Here is a 23,528-nt window from a genome sequence, read left to right on the forward strand (position 1 = left end):
GTTAGCCAGAAAGCACCTAAAGGACTCTCAGACCATGAGAAACAAGATTCTCTGGTCTGATGAAACCAAGATTGAACTCTTCGGCCTGAATGCCAAACGTCACGTCTGGAGGAAACCAGGCACCTCTCATCACCTTGCTAATACAATCCCTACAGTGAAGCATGGTGGTGGCAGCATCATGCTGTGGGGATGTTTTTCAGCGGCAGGAACTGGGAGACTAGTCAGGATCGAGGGAAAGATGAATGGAGCAAAGTACAGAGAGATCCTTGATGAAAACCTGCTCCAGAGCGCTCAGGACCTCAGACTGGGGCCAAGGTTTACCTTTCAACACGACAATGACCCTAAGAAACACAGCCAAGACAACGAAGGAGTGGCTTCGGGACAAGTCTGTGAATGTCCTTGAGTGGCCCAGCCAGAGCCCAGACTTGAACCCCATTGAACAGCTCTGGAAAGACTTGAAAATAGCTGTGCAGCGACGCTCCCCATCTAACCCTACAGAGCTCGAGAGGATCTGCAGAGAAGAATGGGAGAAATATCCCAAATATAGGTGTGCCAAGCTTGTAGCTTCATACCCAAGAAGACTTGAGGCTGTAATCGCTGCCAAGGGTGCCTCAACCAAGCACTGAGTAAAGGCTGTGAATACTTATGTACATGCAATATTTCAGTTTTTTATTTTTAATAAATTTGCAAAGATTTCTACAAAACCTTTTTCACTTTGTCATTATGGGGTATTCTGTGTAGATTGATGAGAAAAAAAAAAGGAATTTAATCCAATTTGGAAAAAGGCTGTAACATAACAAAATGTGGGGAAAGTGAAGGGGTGTGAATATTTTCCGGATGCACTGTATATTTTATGACAACCATCACACACATACCTTCCCTCCTGTGACAGAGAAGTTAGCGAACACACAGTACTTCTCATTCTTGTGGCCGGTGTACGTCTTCAGACACTGAGACACAGAAAACATCAGTGTTCTGTTAGAACCTCATTTTAAAAGGAAAGCTTTTGGGAAACAGCGCCCCCTACAGGCATATTGCTCTTTGCATCCATGTTTAGTTTTGGTCCAACGTCCGTGTGTGTGCGTGTGTGTGTGTGTGTGTGTGTGTTGAGTGGAACTACAGAAGTACACTTTAAAATGGCAGACAGGAAAGCATTGAAGCTCATGATGGCTTCCAACATTATATAAATACTGGCTAAGTTTTACTGAAGTGGACTCACAAGTAATGCTGCTGCAGCATTTTTACTATGCGGTCAAGGGATGATAGGTTTTTCCAGAAGTTACAAGTACATAACCGTTTGCCATGTTTACTTAGCTACGCAAACAGGTGTGAACCCACTATAAAGTACATAACCACATGAAGAACACACTCACTGTAAACCCACTATAGAGTACATAACCACATGAAGAACACACTCACTGTAAACCCACTATAGAGTACATAACCACATGAAGAACACACTCACTGTAAACCCACTATAGAGTACATAACCACATGAAGAACACACTCACTGTAAACCCACTATAGAGCACATGACCACATGAAGAACACACTCACTGTAAACCCACTATAGAGTACATAACCACATGAAGAACACTCACTGTAAACCCACTATAGAGTACATAACCACATGAAGAACACACTCACTGTAAACCCACTATAGAGTAAATAACTACATGAAGAATACACTCACTGTAAACCCACTATAGAGTACATAACCACATGAAGAACACACTCACTGTAAACCCACTATAGAGTACATAACCACATGAAGAATACACTCACTGTAAATCCACTATAGAGTACATAACCACATGAAGAATACACTCACTGTAAACCCACTAGAGTACATAACCACATGAAGAACACACTCACTGTAAACCCACTATAGAGTACATAACCACATGAAGAATACACTCACTGTAAATCCACTAGAGTACATAACCACATGAAGAATACACTCACTGTAAACCCACTATAGAGTACATAACCACATGAAGAACACATTCACTGTAAACCCACTAGAGTACATAACCACATGAAGAACACGCTCACTGTAAACCCACTATAGAGTACATAACCACATGAAGAACCCACTCACTGTAAACCCACTATAGAGTACATAACCACATGAAGAACACACTCACTGTAAACCCACTATAGAGTACATAACCACATGAAGAATACACTCACTGTAAACCCACTATAGAGTACATAACCACATGAAGAACACACTCACTGTAAACCCACTAGAGTACATAACCACATGAAGAATACACTCACTGTAAACCCACTATAGAGTACATAACCACATGAATAACACACCAACTGTAAACCCACTATAGAGTACATAACCACAGGAAGAACACACTCACTGTAAACCCACTATAGAGTACATAACCACATGAAGAACACACTCACTGTAAACCCACTAGAGTACATAACCACATGAAGAATACACTCACTGTAAACCCACTATAGAGTACATAACCACATGAATAACACACCAACTGTAAACCCACTATAGAGTACATAACCACAGGAAGAACACACTCACTGTAAACCCACTATAGAGTACATAACCACATGAAGAACACACTCATTGTAAACCCACTAGAGTACATAACCACATGAAGAACACGCTCACTGTAAACCCACTATAGAGTACATAACCACATGAAGAACACACTCACTGTAAAGCCACTATAGAGTACATAACCACATGAAGAACACACTCACTGTAAACCCACTAGAGTACATAACCACATGAAGAACACGCTCACTGTAAACCCACTATAGAGTACATATCCACATGAAGAACACACTCACTGTAAACCCACTATAGAGTACATAACCACATGAAGAGCACTCACTGTAAACCCACTATAGAGTACATAACCACATGAAGAATACGCTCACTGTAAACCCACTATAGAGTACATAACCACATGAAGAACACACTCACTGTAAACCCACTATAGAGTACATAACCACATGAAGAACACACTCACTGTAAACCCACTATAGAGTACATAACCACATGAAGAATACACTCACTGTAAACCCACTATAGAGTACATAACCACATGAAGAACACACTCACTGTAAACCCACTATAGAGTACATAACCACATGAAGAACACACTCACTGTAAACCCACTATAGAGTACATAACCACATGAAGAATACACTCACTGTAAACCCACTATAGAGTACATAACCACATGAAGAACACACCCACTGTAAACCCACTATAGAGTACATAACCACATGAAGAACACACTCACTGTAAACCCACTATAGAGTACATAACCACATGAAGAACACACTCACTGTAAACCCACTAGAGTACATAACCACATGAAGAACACACTCACTGTAAACCCACTATAGAGTACATAACCACATGAAGAGCACACCCACTGTAAACCCACTATAGAGTACATAACCACATGAAGAACACACCCACTGTAAACCCACTATAGAGTACATAACCACATGAAGAACACACTCACTGTAAACCCACTATAGAGTACATAACCACATGAAGAGCACACCCACTGTAAACCCACTATAGAGTACATAACCACATGAAGAACACACCCACTGTAAACCCACTATAGAGTACATAACCACATGAAGAATACACTCACTGTAAACCCACTAGAGTACATAACCACATGAAGAACACACTCACTGTAAACCCACTATAGAGTACATAACCACTGTAAACCCACTATAGAGTACATAACCACATGAAGAACACACTCACTGTAAACCCACTATAGAGTACATAACCACATGAAGAACACACCCACTGTAAACCCACTATAGAGTACATAACCACATGAAGAACACACTCACTGTGAACCCACTAGAGTACATAACCACATGAAGAACACACTCACTGTAAACCCACTATAGAGTACATAACCACATGAAGAGCACACTCACCGTAAACCCACTATAGAGTACATAACCACATGAAGAACACACTCACTGTAAACCCACTATAGAGTACATAACCACATGAAGAACACACTCACCGTAAACCCACTATAGAGTACATAACCACATGAAGAACACACCCACTGTAAACCCACTATAGAGTACATAACCACATGAAGAATACACTCACTGTAAACCCAGTATAGAGTACATAACCACATGAAAAACACACTCACTGTAAACCCACTAGAGTAAATAACCACATGAAGAACACACTCACTGTAAACCCACTATAGAGTACATATCCACATGAAGAACACACTCACTGTAAACCCACTATAGAGTACATAACCACATGAAGAACACACTCACTGTAAACCCACTAGAGTACATAACCACATGAAGAACACACTCACTGTAAACCCACTATAGAGTACATAACCACATGAAGAATACACTCACTGTAAACCCACTATAGAGTACATAACAACATGAAAAACACACTCACTGTAAACCCACTAGAGTAAATAACCACATGAAGAACACACTCACTGTAAACCCACTATAGAGTACATATCCACATGAAGAACACACTCACTGTAAACCCACTATAGAGTACATAACCACATGAAGAACACACTCACTGTAAACCCACTAGAGTACATAACCACATGAAGAACACACTCACTGTAAACCCACTATAGAGTACATAACCACATGAAGAACACACTCACTGTAAACCCACTATAGAGTACATAACCACATGAAGAACACACTCACTGTAAACCCACTATAGAGTACATAACCACATGAAGAACACACTCACTGTAAACCCACTATAGAGTACATAACCACATGAAGAACACACTCACTGTAAACCCACTATAGAGTACATAACCACATGTAGAACAAACTCACTGTAAACCCACTATAGAGTACATAACCACATGAAGAACACACTCACTGTAAACCCACTATAGAGTACATAACCACATGAAGAACACACTCACTGTAAACCCACTATAGAGTACATAAACACATGAAGAACACACCCACTGTAAACCCACTATAGAGTACATAACCACATGAAGAACACGCTCACTGTAAACCCACTATAGAGTACATAACCACATGAAGAACACGCTCACTGTAAACCCACTATAGAGTACATAACCATATGAAGAACACGCTCACTGTAAACCCACTATAGAGTACATAACCACATGAAGAGCACACTCACTGTAAACCCACTATAGAGTACATAACCACATGAAGAACACACTCACTGTAAACCCACTATAGAGTACATAACCACATGAAGAACACACTCACCGTAAACCCACTATAGAGTACATAACCACATGAAGAACACACCCACTGTAAACCCACTATAGAGTACATAACCACATGAAGAATACACTCACTGTAAACCCAGTATAGAGTACATAACCACATGAAAAACACACTCACTGTAAACCCACTAGAGTAAATAACCACATGAAGAACACACTCACTGTAAACCCACTATAGAGTACATATCCACATGAAGAACACACTCACTGTAAACCCACTATAGAGTACATAACCACATGAAGAACACACTCACTGTAAACCCACTAGAGTACATAACCACATGAAGAACACACTCACTGTAAACCCACTATAGAGTACATAACCACATGAAGAATACACTCACTGTAAACCCACTATAGAGTACATAACAACATGAAAAACACACTCACTGTAAACCCACTAGAGTAAATAACCACATGAAGAACACACTCACTGTAAACCCACTATAGAGTACATATCCACATGAAGAACACACTCACTGTAAACCCACTATAGAGTACATAACCACATGAAGAACACACTCACTGTAAACCCACTAGAGTACATAACCACATGAAGAACACACTCACTGTAAACCCACTATAGAGTACATAACCACATGAAGAACACACTCACTGTAAACCCACTATAGAGTACATAACCACATGAAGAACACACTCACTGTAAACCCACTATAGAGTACATAACCACATGAAGAACACACTCACTGTAAACCCACTATAGAGTACATAACCACATGAAGAACACACTCACTGTAAACCCACTATAGAGTACATAACCACATGTAGAACAAACTCACTGTAAACCCACTATAGAGTACATAACCACATGAAGAACACACTCACTGTAAACCCACTATAGAGTACATAACCACATGAAGAACACACTCACTGTAAACCCACTATAGAGTACATAAACACATGAAGAACACACCCACTGTAAACCCACTATAGAGTACATAACCACATGAAGAACACGCTCACTGTAAACCCACTATAGAGTACATAACCACATGAAGAACACGCTCACTGTAAACCCACTATAGAGTACATAACCATATGAAGAACACGCTCACTGTAAACCCACTATAGAGTACATAACCACATGAAGAACACACAGACAGCCGCAGACTGTTGTGATGGTGCCACCTGGTGTTCACCCAACAACAAAACATGCTTTTGTAATTATCAGTAGATACCTTATGATACAGTCTGACTGTAAACCCACTAGAGTACATAACCACATGAAGAACACGCTCACTGTAAACCCACTATAGAGTACATAACCACATGAAGAACACGCTCACTGTAAACCCACTATAGAGTACATAACCACATGAAGAACACACAGACAGCAGCAGACTGTTGTGATGGTGCCACCTGGTGTTCACCCAACAACAAAACATGCTTTTGTAATTATCAGTAGATACCTTATGATACAGTCTGACTTTAATCCAAGTCAAACAATGCTCTACATCAGGGATAGGCAACATGGTCCAGAAAGGTCTGGTGTGGGTGCAGGTCTTTGTTCCAACCAAGTAGTTACACACCTGATTCTATAGATTAACCAATAGTCTTGTTCCAACCAAGCAGTTACACACCTGATTCTATAGATTAACAAATAGTCCTGCTGCAACCAAGCAGTTACACACCCGATTCTATAGATCAACCAATAGTCTTGTTTCAACCAAGCAGTTACACACCCGATTCTATAGATCAACCAATAGTCTTGTTACAACCAAGCAGTTACACACCTGATTCTATAGATTAACCAATAGTCTTGTTCCAACCAAGCAGTTACACACCTGATTCTATAGATCAACCAATAGTCTTGTTCCAACCAAGCAGTTACACAACTGATTCTATAGATTAACCAATAGTCTTATTCCAACCAAGCAGTTACATACCTGATTCTATAGATTAACAAATAGTCCTGCTCCAACCAAGCAGTTACACACCTGATTCTATTAGTCAACCAATAGTCTTGTTCCAACCAAGCAGTTACACACCTGATTCTATTAGTCAACCAATAGTCTTTGCTAAGGATCTTAATTTGTAGACTCAGGTGTGTAACTGAGTCTACAAATTTGGAACAAAGACCTGTACCCACACTGGACCTTTCAGGACCTTGTTGCCTATCCCTGCTCTACATCATGCCAGACAGACAGACTGATAGAGAACGACGGTAAGATAAACAGATGGACAGAAACACAAGAAAGATAAAATATAGACAAAGACATACAGGCAGAAAAACACACAAAATACAGACAGCAACAGACAAAAGGGCAGACTGGAAGACAGATAAACAGACAGGCAGTCAGAGCGATAAACAGATAGACAGAAAGGCAGACAGACAGATAGACAAGTAATCAGACAGTACCTTGCCCTTGCTGTAGTCCCACAGTTTGAGAGTGCTGTGAATAACATGAGAGAACACATGAACCATTAAAACACAGCAGATAAGACAGTAAATCCACGTGCTGAGCTGAATCCATATCACAGTGAGGACATTAAACATCCAGCACCGGACTGTACCAGTGATTTATACATTACACATCCAGCACCGGACTGTACCAGTGATTTATACATTAAACATCCAGCACCGGACTGTACCAGTGATTTATATATTACACATCCAGCACCGGACTGTACCAGTGATTTATATATTACACATCCAGCACCGGACTGTACCGTTATTTATATATTACACATCCAGCACCGGACTGTACCAGTGATTTATATATTACACATCCAGCACCAGACTGTACCAGTGATTTATATATTACACATCCAGCACCGGACTGTACCAGTGATTTATACATTACACATCCAGCACCGGACTGCACCAGTGATTTATACATTACACATCCAGCACTGGACTGTACCAGTGATTTATACATTACACATCCAGCACCGGACTGCACCAGTGATTTATACATTACACATCCAGCACTGGACTGTACCAGTGATTTATACATCCATTCCTACATCTGTGTTCTTAGTAGTAACGAGTTAAGTTTTCAATAGTGTTCATCTGCTTCTCAGCCATCGCTCCACGTTGTCTATCTGGTGCCATCTCCTCATCTTCCCATACGAATGGCAAAAGAAGGCACAGCTCACATTTCACAATTTCAGAGGAAGTTGTCTAGTCAGTTATCGAGCCCAGTTGTATCGCAGGAGTTTTACTAGTAGGAGTACTTGTGGAGAGTATCGTACCGTATTGATGGATCCCTATCTGTAACCATCATTATCTGTCCACACCTGAACCACAGGTCCATGTGATTATGGTCTCCATATCACCAGATGTTTAGAGGACATTGCTTGTCATGGCAGCCCAGTGAACATGTTATTCATTCTTCATATTCAGGCTGGGTCTGTGTGTTGTTTTTGAGCTTATCTGCACCAAGCTAAAACTGCTGCAGCATCAGCTAGCATCCATCACTGCTACAAATTTGTCCAGGGTAGATACTAATACACATAACGAACAGCTAGATGTTAGTAATGATACTAACTTATCCAGAGTAGATAGCACTAATACACATAATTAAAAGCTAGATGTTAGTAATGATACTAACTTGTCCTGGGTAGATAGTACTAATACACATAATGAACAGCTAAATGTTAGTAATGATACTACCTTGTCCAGGGTAGATACTAATACACATAATGAACAGCGGGCTAGATGTTAGTAATGATACTAACTTGTCCAGGGTAGATAGTACTAATACACATAATGAACAGCAGGCTAGAAGTTAGTAATGATACTAACTTGTCCTGGGTAGATAGTACTAATACACATAATGAACAGCTAGATGTTAGTAATTATACTAACTTGTCCAGGGTAGATAGTAGTAATACACATAATGAACAGCGAGATGTTAGTAATGATACTAACTTGTGCAGGGTAGATAGTAGTAATACACATAATGAACAGCTAGATGTTAGTAATGATACTAACTTGTCCAGGGTAGCAGCCAGGATGTATTTGCCATTGGGGGAGAACTTGACAAATGACACTGGAGGGTTGTCATCATCTAGAGAAGAAATAGTTTATCGTTATACTACATCATTACTCATATCGTACTACATTCATTAGTCCATTTATATATCATCATTTCTCTTATCAAACTATATTTCCTACTCGTATAATACTACATTGTAACTCCAATTATAAAACGTCAGTCATATCTTGAATAGCATTACTCATATCATACTACATCTCTACTCTTGCACTAGATCATCCATATCATACAACTATTATTCTGTACATACTTATACTAGACCATCCATGTCATACAACTTTTATTCTATACATACTTACACTAGACCATCCATATCATACAGCTATTATTCTATACATACTTATACTAGACCATCCATATCATACAACTATTATTCTATACATACTTATACTAGACCATCCATATCATACAACTATTATTCTATACATACTTATACTAGACCCTCCATATCATACAACTATTATTCTGTACATACTTATACTAGACCATCCATATCATACAACTATTATTCTATACATACTTATACTAGACCATCCATATCATACAACTATTATTCTATACATACTTATACTAGACCATCCATATCATACAACTATTATTCTATACATACTTATACTAGACCATCCATATCATACAACTATTATTCTATACATACCTGCAGATTTGTGGATGACACTTAAGTGTGTTTTACAAAGTTTTAATACCGTAAACCTTTCAATTTTCTTATTTAAAAACGATTACGGCTGCAGGAATCTTTTTGCCCAATCACACAATGGATGGTAACACCAGCTGTCCTGATAGGCCAACACACACTCCAGCTGTGCTGCTAGAGAACGTCACACCACCCCTTGCTTCCCCGGCTGGTTAATATGCAGTTACTCATACGGCCAGGTGGCATCTACTCACCAATCAGAGTCTTCAGACACTGTCCTGACGCGGTGTCCCAGATACGACTAGAGACAGTCAGACAGACACAGAGAACCAGGACACACAGTGAGGAGGACAGACTGGAGCCAGGTTCTGCTGCAGTAATTAGAGCAACACACCAGGTTTACTGCTTTATCAGCTGGGCCTCACCCCCGACAGGTGCAGGCCTTTCACTCCCAATTCAGCTCTGTAAAACCCACTAAGAGAGTGTGTGAGTGTGTGTGTGTGTGTGTTTGTGTGTGTGTGTATACACATACCAAAGGCCGTCATAACTGCTGGAGACGATAAGAGAGCCGTCCCTGTTGAAATGGACCTACAAGACAGAAAGACGGATCCACAGACACACACACATCACACACACACCAAGCGGGCAGATTGAGATGTTTTTAAATTTCCACAAGAAACAGAATGGATAACGTCACAGTTAAAGGTCAGTGTCGTGAGGTTAGAAGTTACAGTAATGCGAGGTTAGAAGTCACAGTGTCGTGAGGTTACAGGTCAGTGTCGCGAGGTTAGAGGTCACAGTGTTGTGAGGTTACAGGTCAGTGTCGTGAGGTTAGAGGTCACAGTGTCGTGAGGTTATAGAGGTCACCGTGTCGTGAGGTTAGAGGTCAAAGTATCGTGAGGTTACAGGGGTCAGTGTCGTGAGGCTACAGGTCAGCGTCGCGAGTATAGAGGTCATAGTGTTGCGTGGTTAAAGGTCACTGTCGTGAGGTCAGAGGTCACAGTGTCGTGAGGTCAGAGGTCACAGACATGTACTTACTGCAGAAACAGGGTCAGAGTGCGCTGGCAGTGTCTTCAAACACTTCCCTGTCTTCACGTCCCAAATACGCACACTCTCATCAAACTACACACAAACACACAGTAAGTGTGTGTGTGTGAGAGAGAGAGACAGACAGAGGAAGACAGACAAGACAGAGAGAGCGCAAGAGAGACAGAGCGAGAGAGCAAGAGAGAGACAGTGAGAGCGAGAGAGAGAGAGATCATGGATTAGACAGTGATAGATGTTCTCATGTATGTGAGGTCATACAGCATAGTACAGTAGTTTTCTAGTGTACTGTACTAGTTTCATAAAATAATGCAATACCCCCCCCCCCTTTCTTCCCAACTGTATACAGCCAATTACCGCACTCTTTCGAGCCGCCCCGGTCGCTGCTCCACCCCCTCTGCCCATCTGGGGAGGGCTGCAGACTACCACATGCCTCCTCCCATACATGTGGAGTCACCAGCCACTTCTTTTCACCTGACAGTGAGGAGTTTCACCAGAGGGATGTAGCGCATGGGAGGGCCACACGATTCCCCCCCAGTTCCCCTTCCCCCCTGAACAGGTGCCCCAACCGACCAGAGGAGGCATAACTCACAGGTACCGCTGAGATCGGGTAGTGACAACTCCCGGAACTCCCAGCATGCAATGCAGTGCAGTGCAGTGATGTGAGTGAGAGAGCAAGCAAGCGAGAGAGAGAGAGAGAGAGAGAGAGAGAGAGAGAGAGAGAGAGAGAGAGAGAGAGAGAGAGAGAGAGAGAGAGAGAGAGCAAGCGAGAGAGAGAGAGAGAGAGAGAGAGAGAGAGAGAGAGAGAGAGAGAGAGAGAGAGAGAGAGAGAGAGAGAGCATTCTCAAGTCACTCGTGAGGATATTCACAGTAATCCCTATTTACCATTATCCCGATAATGGAAATTCACCACGATCAACTTTTTATGAGTTTTTTTTACTGTGATAAAACCTATGTCCTCCCATCCCTGCTGTGATAAAACCTATGTCCTCCCATCCCTGCTGCGATCTGTGATAAAACCTATGTCCTCCCATCCCTGCTGTGATAAAACCTATGTCCTCCCATCCCTGCTGTGATCTGTGATAAAACCCATGTCCTCCCATCCCTGCTGTGATCTGTGATAAAACCTATGTCCTCCCATCCCTGCTGTGATCTGTGATAAAACCCATGTCCTCCCATCCCTGCTGTGATCTGTGATAAAACCTATGTCTTCCCATCCCTGCTGTGATAAAACCTATGTCCTCCCATCCCTGCTGTGATCTGTGATAAAACCTATGTCCTGCCATTCCTGCTGTGATAAAACCTATGTCCTCCTATCCCTGCTGTGATCTGTGATTAAAACCTATGTCCTCACATCCCTGCTGTGATAAAACCTATGTCCTCCCATCCCTGCTGTGATAAAACCTATGTCCTCCCATCCCTGCTGTGATCTGTGATAAAACCTATGTCCTCCCATCCCTGCTGTGATCTGTGATAAAACCTATGTCCTCCCATCCCTGCTGTCCAGTACATGCAGAGTCCAACTGTGAGTAAGACAGCTAGGTGCTGCCGGCACCATTTCCAAAAGCAAAATGTTAACACTAATACTAACACACACTAACACACACACACATACACACACACAGCTCATACCGATCCAGAGACCACCAAGTTGGACTGGGGGTTGAAGTTACAGCAGAAAACATAATTACTGTGACCTTTCAACGTCTTCAGACACTTCCCCTGGAGAGAGACAGACAGAAAGACAGAGAGAGAGGGAGAGAGAGAACTGAATTTTAAAACAAGTCTTTAACAAAAAAATGATCAAAAAACAGACTGGAAATCTAAATATAAACAATATTTGTCAAATTACAAAAACTCAACTTGCATCTTTTAACAATCCCAACAACAATCATTCAACAACAACTCACAACATTAAAAACAGGTAAGACCCCTGTTATCTTGCTATGCTGCAGAAACCGGCTCATCCTCTCTGGCTGAACACAGCACCTTTATAACACCACATGTATGGATGCACCGATACCACGTTTTTTCAGACCAAGTACAAGTACTTACATTTGAGGACTTGGCAATACCGAGTACCGATGAGTACTTAATAATGCCATTACACTTCTTACAATTACTTTGAAAATGTGTTTTATTTTCATCAGACATTGTTCATTCTCTGACTGTAACAAACTCTCGTTACTGACATTTGAACATTCAGCTATAAGCTTTTCTTAAACGTGGCGTTGCCACACATTTCACTGTAATATAACCACACTTAAATGTAACAAAATTGTCATACTGACATTTTAACATTCAATACTTGTATTAAACATGGCATTGCCACACATTTCACTAAAATATAACCACACTTTTTAGCGTAACACATTGTCGTTACTGACATTTTAACATTCAGCTGCACGTTCCAGTTGTTCTGTTGCCCACCCACGGGTTGTCTCTGCACGTTTTCTCGCTTCTCCAGCATTTGCTGCAAAGTCGGTTGTTGTTGTTTCCTGCTGCTATTAGCAAACGCCTTGAACTCGCCGTCGTGTTGGTTCTTCAGTTGTTTTATCAAACTGCTTGTGTTGAAAGAGCTAGATTTTTTGTTTGTTTCTTTTTAGTCTGCGGTGGTGTAGCGGTCTAAGCATCGGCTTTGTGTCGATGCAGTTGCCCACTGGGGACCGGGGTTCACGCCTCGGTCTCGTCAATCCGACTATGGCCGGACTCAATGAAGCAGCAACAATTGGCAGCGCTGTGTTCGGGAGGAGGCGGAGTCGGCTTGTGATTGTCACCTGAATGCGTCTGTGTGTGTGTGGGGAAAAAGAAGTGGTTTGGCCTGGATTCGCCTTGTCACGGAAGTGGCGAGGCGTCTCCTTCGAGACTGCCGGCTGGAGAGATGCAGTTGGCGAACACATGCAGCATGAGGGTGGTGTTTGAACTAGACTAGCGAGCGATTGGCCACTAAATTTTGCTGAGCATAATTTGCAGTCGGCTTTACTTTTGTCACTGTCGTTTACTTTGAAATATCTCCACACGGTTGACATTGCTCCTCCTCCACCACCTCCCTGGTAAACTGAGAGGTGAATGTAACGCTGCTGTAAAGTGGTATCAGGTGTTGTTGTATCAGAGCAGTTTTATGATTACGAGTACACGTGCACAGTACCGGACCAATACCCGATGCTGGTATCGGTGCATCCTTATCACGTGGTGTGAAAGTGTCCACCTCCTTCGCTGCTCTATAATAATTAAAATCTACCTGATCCTGGTCTGGACCATCCTGCTAAACAACAGATATCCTGGCCTGGACCATCCTGCTAAACAACAGTTATCCTCGTCTGGACCGTCCTGCTAAACAACAGTTATCCTGGCCTGGACCATCTTGCTAAACAACAGTTATCCTGGTCTGGATCATCCTGCCAAACAACAGTTATCCTGGTCTGGATCATCCTGCTAAATAACAGTTATCCTGGCCTGGACCATCCTGCTAAACAAGTTATCCTGGCCTGGACCATCCTGCTAAACAACAGTTATCCTGGCCTGGACCATCCTGCTAAACAAGTTATCCTGGCCTTGACCATCCTGCTAAACAACAGTTATCCTGGTCTGGACCATCCTACTAAACAACAGTTATCCTGGCCTGGACCATCCTGCTAAACAACAGTTATCCTGGTCTGGACCATCCTGCTAAATAACAGTTATCCTGGCCTGGACCATCCTGCTAAACTAGTTATCCTGGTCTGGGCCATCCTGCTAAACAACAGTTATCCTGGCCTGGACCATCCTGCTAAACAACAGTTATCCTGGCCTGGACCTTCCTGCTAAACAACAGTTCAACATGACATTCTACACACTCTTCAATTCTTTTTTTCTGGCTCACATAGATAGCCATTTTTGCCTGCCCTGCAATCAAGTTCAAGAGTTGGCATTTATATTTTAAACGTTGGCTGTATTTGAAACCGAAAATACAATTCTGTTTGTAAAAACTTTCCCCAGATGACCTAAATAAATGTTCTAATAGCAGAAACAGGGGTGTAAATAAATGTTCTAATAGCAGAAACAGCGGTGTAAGCCTCACACAGTCTAAAAAACAATGAAAAACAGTTTCTCTCTGGGCAGAATAGGGGCAGTTGTCATTCACATGAGGGTTTAACACAGAAACAAAAGCACTGACCGCCACTATGCCATGCAAGACCCTCCACTGCAGACCACCAGCTTTCTAATTAATGGTGGTTTGTATAAAACCCTCCAGTCTGGCTTCACATTCTCTCCCAAGCCCAGCTGGGCTCTCCAGGGTGTATCAGTCCGACCACTTACTTGATCTTTATTCAGGATTCTTATCATCATACTATACATGGTCGTACCTTTAAGTACATTCAGACTCAAAGTAAGAATATTTCCCAAATCTAAAAGCGGCCCCATGCAACTTTTCAGATCAGGAACAATTTTTAAACCAGGAAATGGATCTTCAAAATTGGGACGAGTAAAACCACTACAGAATTATGTCAAAAGTCCACATTCTTTTTCTGTGAGCTGACCGTTCCACTTAAATAGCACCCGACTAATGAGGCGTGTCGATTTCACTCCCAGGTGAGATGCTAGTGCAGCAACATTGTCAAGATTGGGCCCAGCCAGCTCCACCACCTGACCCAACCTGACGACCTTTGTCTGGCAGAATAGTTTTGATACAGTGGGTCTGATGTCGCAGAACGTGTCCATACGCCAACCATAAACCACTGGGTCTTTTAGAAGCCAGCGCAGAGAGTCAGAACAGCCCGTTCTCTCCTTCCTAAACATATTCCACACTCTCATGAGCCCATGATAAAAACCAGACAATCCATTGAGGTTTGAGTTTCTGATATCCATTACAAACAAAGGCAAGTCTATTCCGAGTCCACAACAACGTTGAAGTATTGCATAGGCAGATGGTCTCCACACTAAGTCTCTAGGCCCAGTGAGAAATCTCTGAATGAACTGGAGGTGGAAGACTGCACCCCTGCTGGCCAGATGGATCAGCCCTTGGCCCCCTCCATCTTTAGGAAGCTACAGCACACTCTGAGGAATCCAGTGCAAGTTGTCCCAGAAAAAGTTCACCAGCACAGCCTGAATCTTGGCCAGGAGGTTGGTTGGAGGAGCAACGTATGTTAATCGATGCCATAGAGTTGATGACACCAGGTTGTTGATTACTAACATGCAATCCCTATATGACAGCTTTGGTAGAATCCATTTCCACTTCCTACGACGCCCTTCTACTTTTTCTAAAACATTCTCCCAATTCTTATTTGAAAAAGTTTAATTCCCCACAAACACTCCCAGATATTTCATCCCTCCCCTAAGCTCATGTCAACCCCCCAGGTGACATGAGCTTACCGTTCAGTCACTCTCCTTCCATCAGTGCCTCACTTTTTCCCCAGTTTACCCTAAGACATAAACGTCTCTTTGGTCCTTTACAAACACAGCTACATCATCCGCATAGGCAGAGAGCTTAAAACTTGCGCCGCAACCAGCAAAAGCAACTCTAGACAGTTCACACCTCAGTTTATGCAACAGGGGCTCAATGGCCAGAGAGTACAACATTCCAGACAAAGAACATCCCTGCCTAATTCCCCATTTGAACCTTAAAAGGAGCACCCAAACCACCGTTAATTTTTTTTTTTTGTAAATTCATTTCTGATTTTTCCCTTTTTTCTCCCAATTTAGTGGCCAATCGATCCCTACTTTTTTAGTTCAAACACCCACCCTCGTACTGCATGCATTCGCCAACTGTGTCTCTCCGGCCGGCAGTCTCGAAGGAGACGCCTCCCCACTTTCGTGACAGGGCGAATCCAGGCAGAACCACTGTTTTTTCCGACACACACACAGACGCATTCCTGTGATGGACACAAGCTGACCCCCCCCCCCCCCCCGAAGACAGTGTTGCCAATTATTGCTGCTTCGTCGAGTCCGGGGTGCGAACCCCGGTCCCCAGTGGGCAACTGCATCGACATAAAGCCGATGCTTAGACCGCTACACCATCGCGGACCCTCCACCATTAATTTTAAGTACACTCTCAATGTCACCCTACAAAACCTTGATCTTAGCTATAAAACCTGGGCTGAAACCGAAAGCTTTCATGGTTTGCAAAAAGTGCTGGTGTTCAACCCGGTCAAAAGCCTTTTCCTAATCTATGGAAATAAGACCAGTTTCGACTTCCAATGAACAAGAATTGTCCAAAACATCCCTAATTAATGTAATGTTGTCAGTGATCAGCCTACCGGGCACACAGTAAGTCTGGTCAACATGGATAACCTCCTTCATCACTTCATCATTTTCTCAGTCTGTTTGCTAACACTTTAGAAAAGATCTTGTAATCAGTGCAGAGCAGGGACACTGCCCGCCAGTTCTTAATGTCTTGCAAATCCCCTTTCTTCAGCAAGAGACTATCTGACATTCTTGTGTAAGAAGTGGGGGTGTTGTGAAACGTCTAGTGTGTTGGTGTAGTGTTCTGTGCCTGTCACGTCTCACTCTCAACCTTCACCGCTGGCTAGCAGAAATGCGAACAGGAGAGCCGAGCACATAAGTCTCTCCCTGCCAGTAAATAGCCTCTCCAACAGCAAGCCCTATGTAGCGCCTCCTCGTGGCGACACATGGTAACTGGTTACACCTTGGACCCTGGCTGAACTACAAAGGACTCAGAGGAATTCTGGCCCCTAGACGTGCAGTACGCAGACCCACCGGTGTGTGGATCTTCCCTGATGCAGACGAACCAGCCCCCAGCTATGGGTTAAATAGTGCCACTGCCTAGTGGATACCTCGGGAGAGGAATAGGCTATGGGAGTAAACCCTGACAGAAAAATCAATGTCCACAGTGCTGTTGTTTTTGGTTTTTCTTGCCCTTTTGTATTTGTTTAAGTCGGAGAGTACTGCCTGTGTCGTGTCTGGCTGCCGCTTCTCCCTCTCGTAGCCCCCCCTTCCCATCCACCCCTGTATGTTTGTGCTATGTTTATCTGTTATCTTGTTTCACCGCAGTTTATTTAAAGTGACACTGAGTGTTAGAAAAGCGCTATATGTTTAATCTATTATTATTATTATTATTATTAAGAGAGTAATGACGGCCCTTCTGCAACTCTGAGGCAACCACCCCTCAGTTGCACTGTTCCTCAGGACAGTCAACGAATCCCCTCCCGTCCTGTATTGAGTGCTTCCTCAACCTTTAGTAGCCCATCACAGAATGATTCAGCCCCCAGCAATCCTGTTTGAATTCACTCTTATAGAGATCACTGTAAAACCCAGCTGCATATTTCAGAATCTCAGAAAAATCTATACTGCAAACCCTATCTACGTATATATAGATAGGGTGTGCAGTATAGATTTTCCATTTCTATTTATTTATCTTTTATTTCTATTTGTTTGTTTTTATTTTCTTATCTTGTATCATGTTAGTTTTTAGTTATTAGAGCGTGAGTGTCTGTAATAGAACCCAATTTCCCCTCAGGGATGAATAAAGTATTCTGATTCTGAAATCTGATAGCTGCACACCAGTGTTAGTATGCAGAGGGTGAATGGCTTTTCTCTGCCCATTCTTGCGCTCTAGACTAAAGACAAAGTGAAAAAGAGCATCCATATGTGTGACGTTCAGAAAGTGTGAGTGGACCAGTGCCCCCTGTGCTGTAATACCCAGCAGGCTAGCCAAAGCAGACTTTTTGGATTTGAGAGCCTCTATATGGCCGCTATCTCCTGCAGAATCTGCCAAATTCTGTAGTTCCACCATTTCATTCTCTAGATCTCTCATTGATCTGGCTATGTCTCTGGTGACATTGCGAGTGTACTGCTGGCAAAACTGCTTTATCTGGCACTTGCAAATGTCCCACCATTACTGTCGAGAACTAAATTCAGACCTTCGGCTTCTGTATTGGCCCAAAAAAACTTAAAAGCATCTCTAAAGTTGTTAACATTTAGAAGGCCTGTGTTAAAATGCCAGGAGCACTATTTGTTTTGTTTGCATATGGGTTTCCTGCAGAAACACTAGGTCAGCTTTAAGACGTTTTAATAAATGAGTAAATATTCTCAATCTCTTAATTGGGCTCCCCATGCCTTTAATATTCCAGCTCACAAACCTCACAGAAGAGCCACTATGAGGGATTCCTGAATTACTAATATTAGTGGCCATATATTGAATATTTAGATATAAGAGGAAAAAGAACGTGGGGCCCCGCCCCCACCCCTCTAGAAAGGGAAAAAGAAGATAAAAAAAGGAAAAACACAACAAGACACAGAAAAAATGAGCACTAACCTCTAAAGGTTAGAAATTGACAGAAAACGGCGGAAAAAATGGCTTGCGAACCGTCATCTTCGGTCGAGAGGAGTGGAGTCGAATAATGTGCGTGTGCAGTGACCACTTCGTCAAAAAAAAAAAAATCACTCTTCATAACATAAGCACAAGGCCAAGTGTTTTCGTTTTTTTTTCACCGAAAAATACCTAGATTTTTTAACTGATTTTCATCCAAATTTTATGTTTCCACAGATCCAAAAGTTGTTCCTTTTCATGTGAGGTTATGTAAGTGTCCTCTTGTGGCGAAATTTGGCATGCTGGATGATTTTGAAAAATAAAAACCGAAAACGCTGAGCCTTGCATAAAGATCGTGTCCAACATATCTGACTTTCTGTTTATACCGTTCTCTCGTAGTATCGTCCAAAATAGCACAGTTCAGGCTAAACTAGATCCATCTCATCCATTCTGCTTTTTACTTTCTGCCCTCCATCTGAATCTTGCGCGTCATCATAATCACGTGGCTGCAAACAAGCTATAATGAGGTGAAAATAACCTCAGACTGTATAAGGTAAGGTAAAGCCAACTGACTGTATATAAGATAGTAAGAGTGGGCCGCTTTGATGGCCGAGCGGAATAAACCGCCGTTCTTGCAATCCGCTCGTCATGTGGCTGATAGGTTCGTATCCCAGACTCGCCGTAACCGGTCATGGCCAGAGCGTCCACAGGGTAAGGCATTCATTAGGCCACCCTTACCCGAGGGATAGTGGGTGTAGATCGGTGTAGTGTTCGGGGACTCGTCGTTCTCCAGCGACCCCTCTGGCCCACCTGGGCGCCTGCAGCCAAGCAACTGAAAGCATTCTCCCTACGCCTCCTTCGTGGCCTGAAGGTAATGCAATCCATGCGAGGAGGCTTCAGTGTGTAAAATAGTGAGAGCAGCCAACACGAGTTTGAAGGAAGCTGGTGTAACGACTATCTCCTTCCTGTGGAAACGTGAGCCAGGGGAGTTATTCGACAAGAGTTCCGGCGATATGCCAGTGGGTTAATTGGGTGGGATAAGGGGAAAAACTAGAAATGAATTTATAAAAAAAAAGATAGTAAGAGTGAAAACCTCAGATCGTATATAAAGAGGGAAAATAAAAACAACACACTGTATAAAACAAGGGCATCAACCGCTCTATCTAGAAGCAAAAACAAAGGCCACAGTTTGTATATGAAGAGGCAAAACAACAGGCAAAAATAGAAATCGCAGCCTATATATCAACAGGTAAAAACAAAGACCACAGCATGTCTACTTGGAAGCAAAAAGAGACCGTAGACTATATGAAGAAGTAAAAGAAAGGCCACAGAATAGAAAAAAAACCAGAATGAAAATCAGACTGTAAAAGTAATACCCAGACTGCAGCCCATACAAAAATGGAAAAATAAAAACCCACAAGCTATATAGGGAGTAAAGAGTTAGTAATTGTCCACCTGAGTGGTAACGTTACATCATCAGCATTATATGTTTTTCCTCAGTTCACTTTACTTGCTCAGTGTCTTATGAATGCGCTGGTGTCTTCTGGTGACTTAAAGTCCTTCTCGGCCTTCATAGTTATATGTAACCCGGAGGCGCGCCGGGTATAGCTGACCAAAACGTATCCCTGGAATCTCACGGAGCTGGCGTCGGATATCACTGAAGGCAGCCCGGGCGCGGGCAGTCTTCGCAGTGTGGTCGGGAAAGACAGAGATAGACATGTCCCCAATCTTGATCCGTTGCTGGGCTCTGGCTCGCTGCAAGATATTGACAAAGTCTGTGATAACGGAGTCGAGCGATTATGGGACGACGGCACTCAACTGGTTTTGGCTTCAACTGGAGAGTGCGATGAGCGCAGTCCAAGAGGGGCTCTTTTTCAAGTTTAAGAGCATCTTTTAGCAGGCCGGAGATAGCCCCTGCAGTGAAGGAGATGAGTGAGTCCTCTGGAATCCCAAATACCCTTACATTATTGTGCCGTGATCTCGCCTCAAGATCTTCACATTTATTGTCCACTCTTACCAGATGGGCTGATAGCTGCTCCATTTTAGCCTGAAGCGTGACGACATCATCGGTGCAGGTGGACAGGGAGGTTTCCATTTCACCTACGGTATTTTTCAGAGCTTGCACTTCAGACTGAATCTTCGTGATACTACCAGATAACTCTGACTTCACTGCCTGTAGGTCCGTCTTGATGGATGTTAAATTCTCGGTTAAAGCGGCTTGAAGCTCACTTTTAAACGTAATCGTCATCTCGTTGTGAAGGGGGTAGAGCAGCTCAGCCTTGAAATCGGGGGATGTAATATCACCTATTGGTGCAGCAGCACCGTCCGAGCGGGGAGAGCAGCCATTACGAGGCAGGGACGAGGTGTGCGGAGCCGGCCGCTGCTGTTGTACCGCTGAAGTGCGCCAGTTTTATTTTTCGAAGACATTTTAGTCGACCAGAAGACAAAAATTTGAGTTTCGGGGAAAAAATGAACACCAAAAAAAATTCAAAACGTGTGCCTGGGATAGGATTTTTACAAGTTTTTGCAGGAGCTCCAAGAAAGAGTCGCGCTCTACTTCATTGATCACTACGTCGGAGGTCACTGTGGAAAAATTCTTACCATTACGTTGTGATGTGGATGTGGCCAGCCGTGAAAATTAGCTTAAAGTTTGAACCTGAAGAGGGCTGTGATATACTACTGTTCTGCCCTGTGTGACTTAGTATGCATGTCTTTAAAGGGACATTTCACCGATGGTTTTGTGTATGTATAATCACTACTGATGAGCTGATGAGTAATGTAGTGCATTGGAGCAATAAAGTACTCACTGTGGACTATATTGACAGAGAAATCAGTCTACATGTACCACAATGCATTGCTACACGCTAGCTTCTTCTATGGCTGCCAAATGACGCCACAATACATCACTTGGCCAGAAAACAACTGTTGTACTGCCAGCCAGACATACAGAAACACTCAGGAAAACCTGCAGGTATTTTCTCCTGTGCATCCCTACTGCAGAGAGACAAGCGTTCAGGTTGAAAGGTCAGTGGATTTTACTCTTAATGTGTGTATTTGTATATAGCAAGTACATGGCAAGTGTGCTTATGTCTGGTGAGACGTTGTGAGCATGAGCACACGTACATAGACGTCATGTGTGTGAATGTGTTTGTAGATGTTCAGTGTGGGTCTGTCTTACAGAGCTGTTGTCCCAGATTTTGAGGGTTTTGTCATCAGAGGCAGAAACAAGAAGGTTCGAGTCAGACGACCACGAGACATCCGAGATTCCCTGAAAACACACATAAAACACAAACACAGATGTTTGTAAGCAACAGGCAACAGCGAGTATTGGAGGTGGAATAAGCTATTGATACTGACACATATCGTAATACTTCCTCTTGTGATACATTATCCAGACACTGGCGACGAATATCGATATTTTCATTACAACACATTTTTTCCGTGATCGTTTTTTTCAAGCTTTATTGATAACACTCAAAATCAAACAACAGGGGAATCTGGGTAGCATAGCGGTCTCTTCTATTGCCTACCAACACGGGGATAGCCGGTTCAAATCCCCCTGTTGCCTCTGGCTTGGTCGGGCGTCCCTACAGACACAATTGGCCCTGTCTGTGGGTGGGAAGCAGGATGTGGGTATGTGTCCTGGTTGCTACACTAGCACCTCCTCTGGTCGGTCGTGGCGCCTGTTGGGCGGGAGGGGAAACTGGGGGGAATAGTGTGATCCTCCCACACACTACGTCCCCCTGATGAAACTCCTCACTGTCAGGTGAAAAGAAGTGGCTGGTTACTCCACATGTATGGGAGGAGACATGCGGTAGTCTGCAGCCCCCCCTGGATCGGCAGTGGGGTTGGAGCAGAGACCAGGATGGCTCAGAAGAGTGGGGTTAATTGGCCGGATACAATTGGGGGGAAAAAGGGGGACAAGAAATTTTTTTTATCAAAGAACAGTAACATATTGAGAAGTTTAATGAAAAAAAAGAAGAAAATTAGTATATATATCCATCCATCCATTATCCAAATTGCGTATCCTGCTCTCAGGGTCGCGGGGATGCTGGAGCCTATCCCAGCAGTCACTGGGTGGCAGGCGGGGAGACACCCTGGACAGGCCACCAGGCCATCACAGGGTCGTGATTAGTATATAATTATATTATGGCACACATGGCGTTGCATTCAGTGTGTGCGTGTGTTAAAGAGGCACTGAGCCAAGACTCTATGCACTTTGTTGTACATTGTTTCATCTCTATATCGCTATGTAAATGCAA

At 43.0% G+C, this 23,528-nt stretch overlaps 1 protein-coding gene across 2 annotated transcripts in view; it reads right to left on the minus strand.

Annotated features, from left to right (window-relative positions):
• The window catches only part of wdr5 (WD repeat domain 5), a 39,897-nt gene that overhangs the window by 10,502 nt on the left and 5,867 nt on the right, over window positions 1–23,528 (minus strand). The window contains exons 4-11 of one of the 2 annotated variants that reach the window (XM_056275296.1): window positions 22,445–22,534; window positions 12,651–12,740; window positions 11,013–11,096; window positions 10,507–10,562; window positions 10,229–10,275; window positions 9,259–9,334; window positions 7,681–7,714; window positions 876–950 (exon numbers count right to left, since the gene is read on the minus strand). In XM_056275296.1, coding sequence (XP_056131271.1) covers window positions 876–950; window positions 7,681–7,714; window positions 9,259–9,334; window positions 10,229–10,275; window positions 10,507–10,562; window positions 11,013–11,096; window positions 12,651–12,740; window positions 22,445–22,534 — 552 coding nt within the window. The remainder of the gene's footprint in view (window positions 1–875; window positions 951–7,680; window positions 7,715–9,258; window positions 9,335–10,228; window positions 10,276–10,506; window positions 10,563–11,012; window positions 11,097–12,650; window positions 12,741–22,444; window positions 22,535–23,528) is intronic. The other variant, XM_056275303.1, reaches the window with a different exon arrangement.

This window comes from Lampris incognitus, chromosome 1 (assembly GCF_029633865.1).
Source record: "Lampris incognitus isolate fLamInc1 chromosome 1, fLamInc1.hap2, whole genome shotgun sequence".
NCBI lineage: Eukaryota > Metazoa > Chordata > Actinopteri > Lampriformes > Lampridae > Lampris > Lampris incognitus.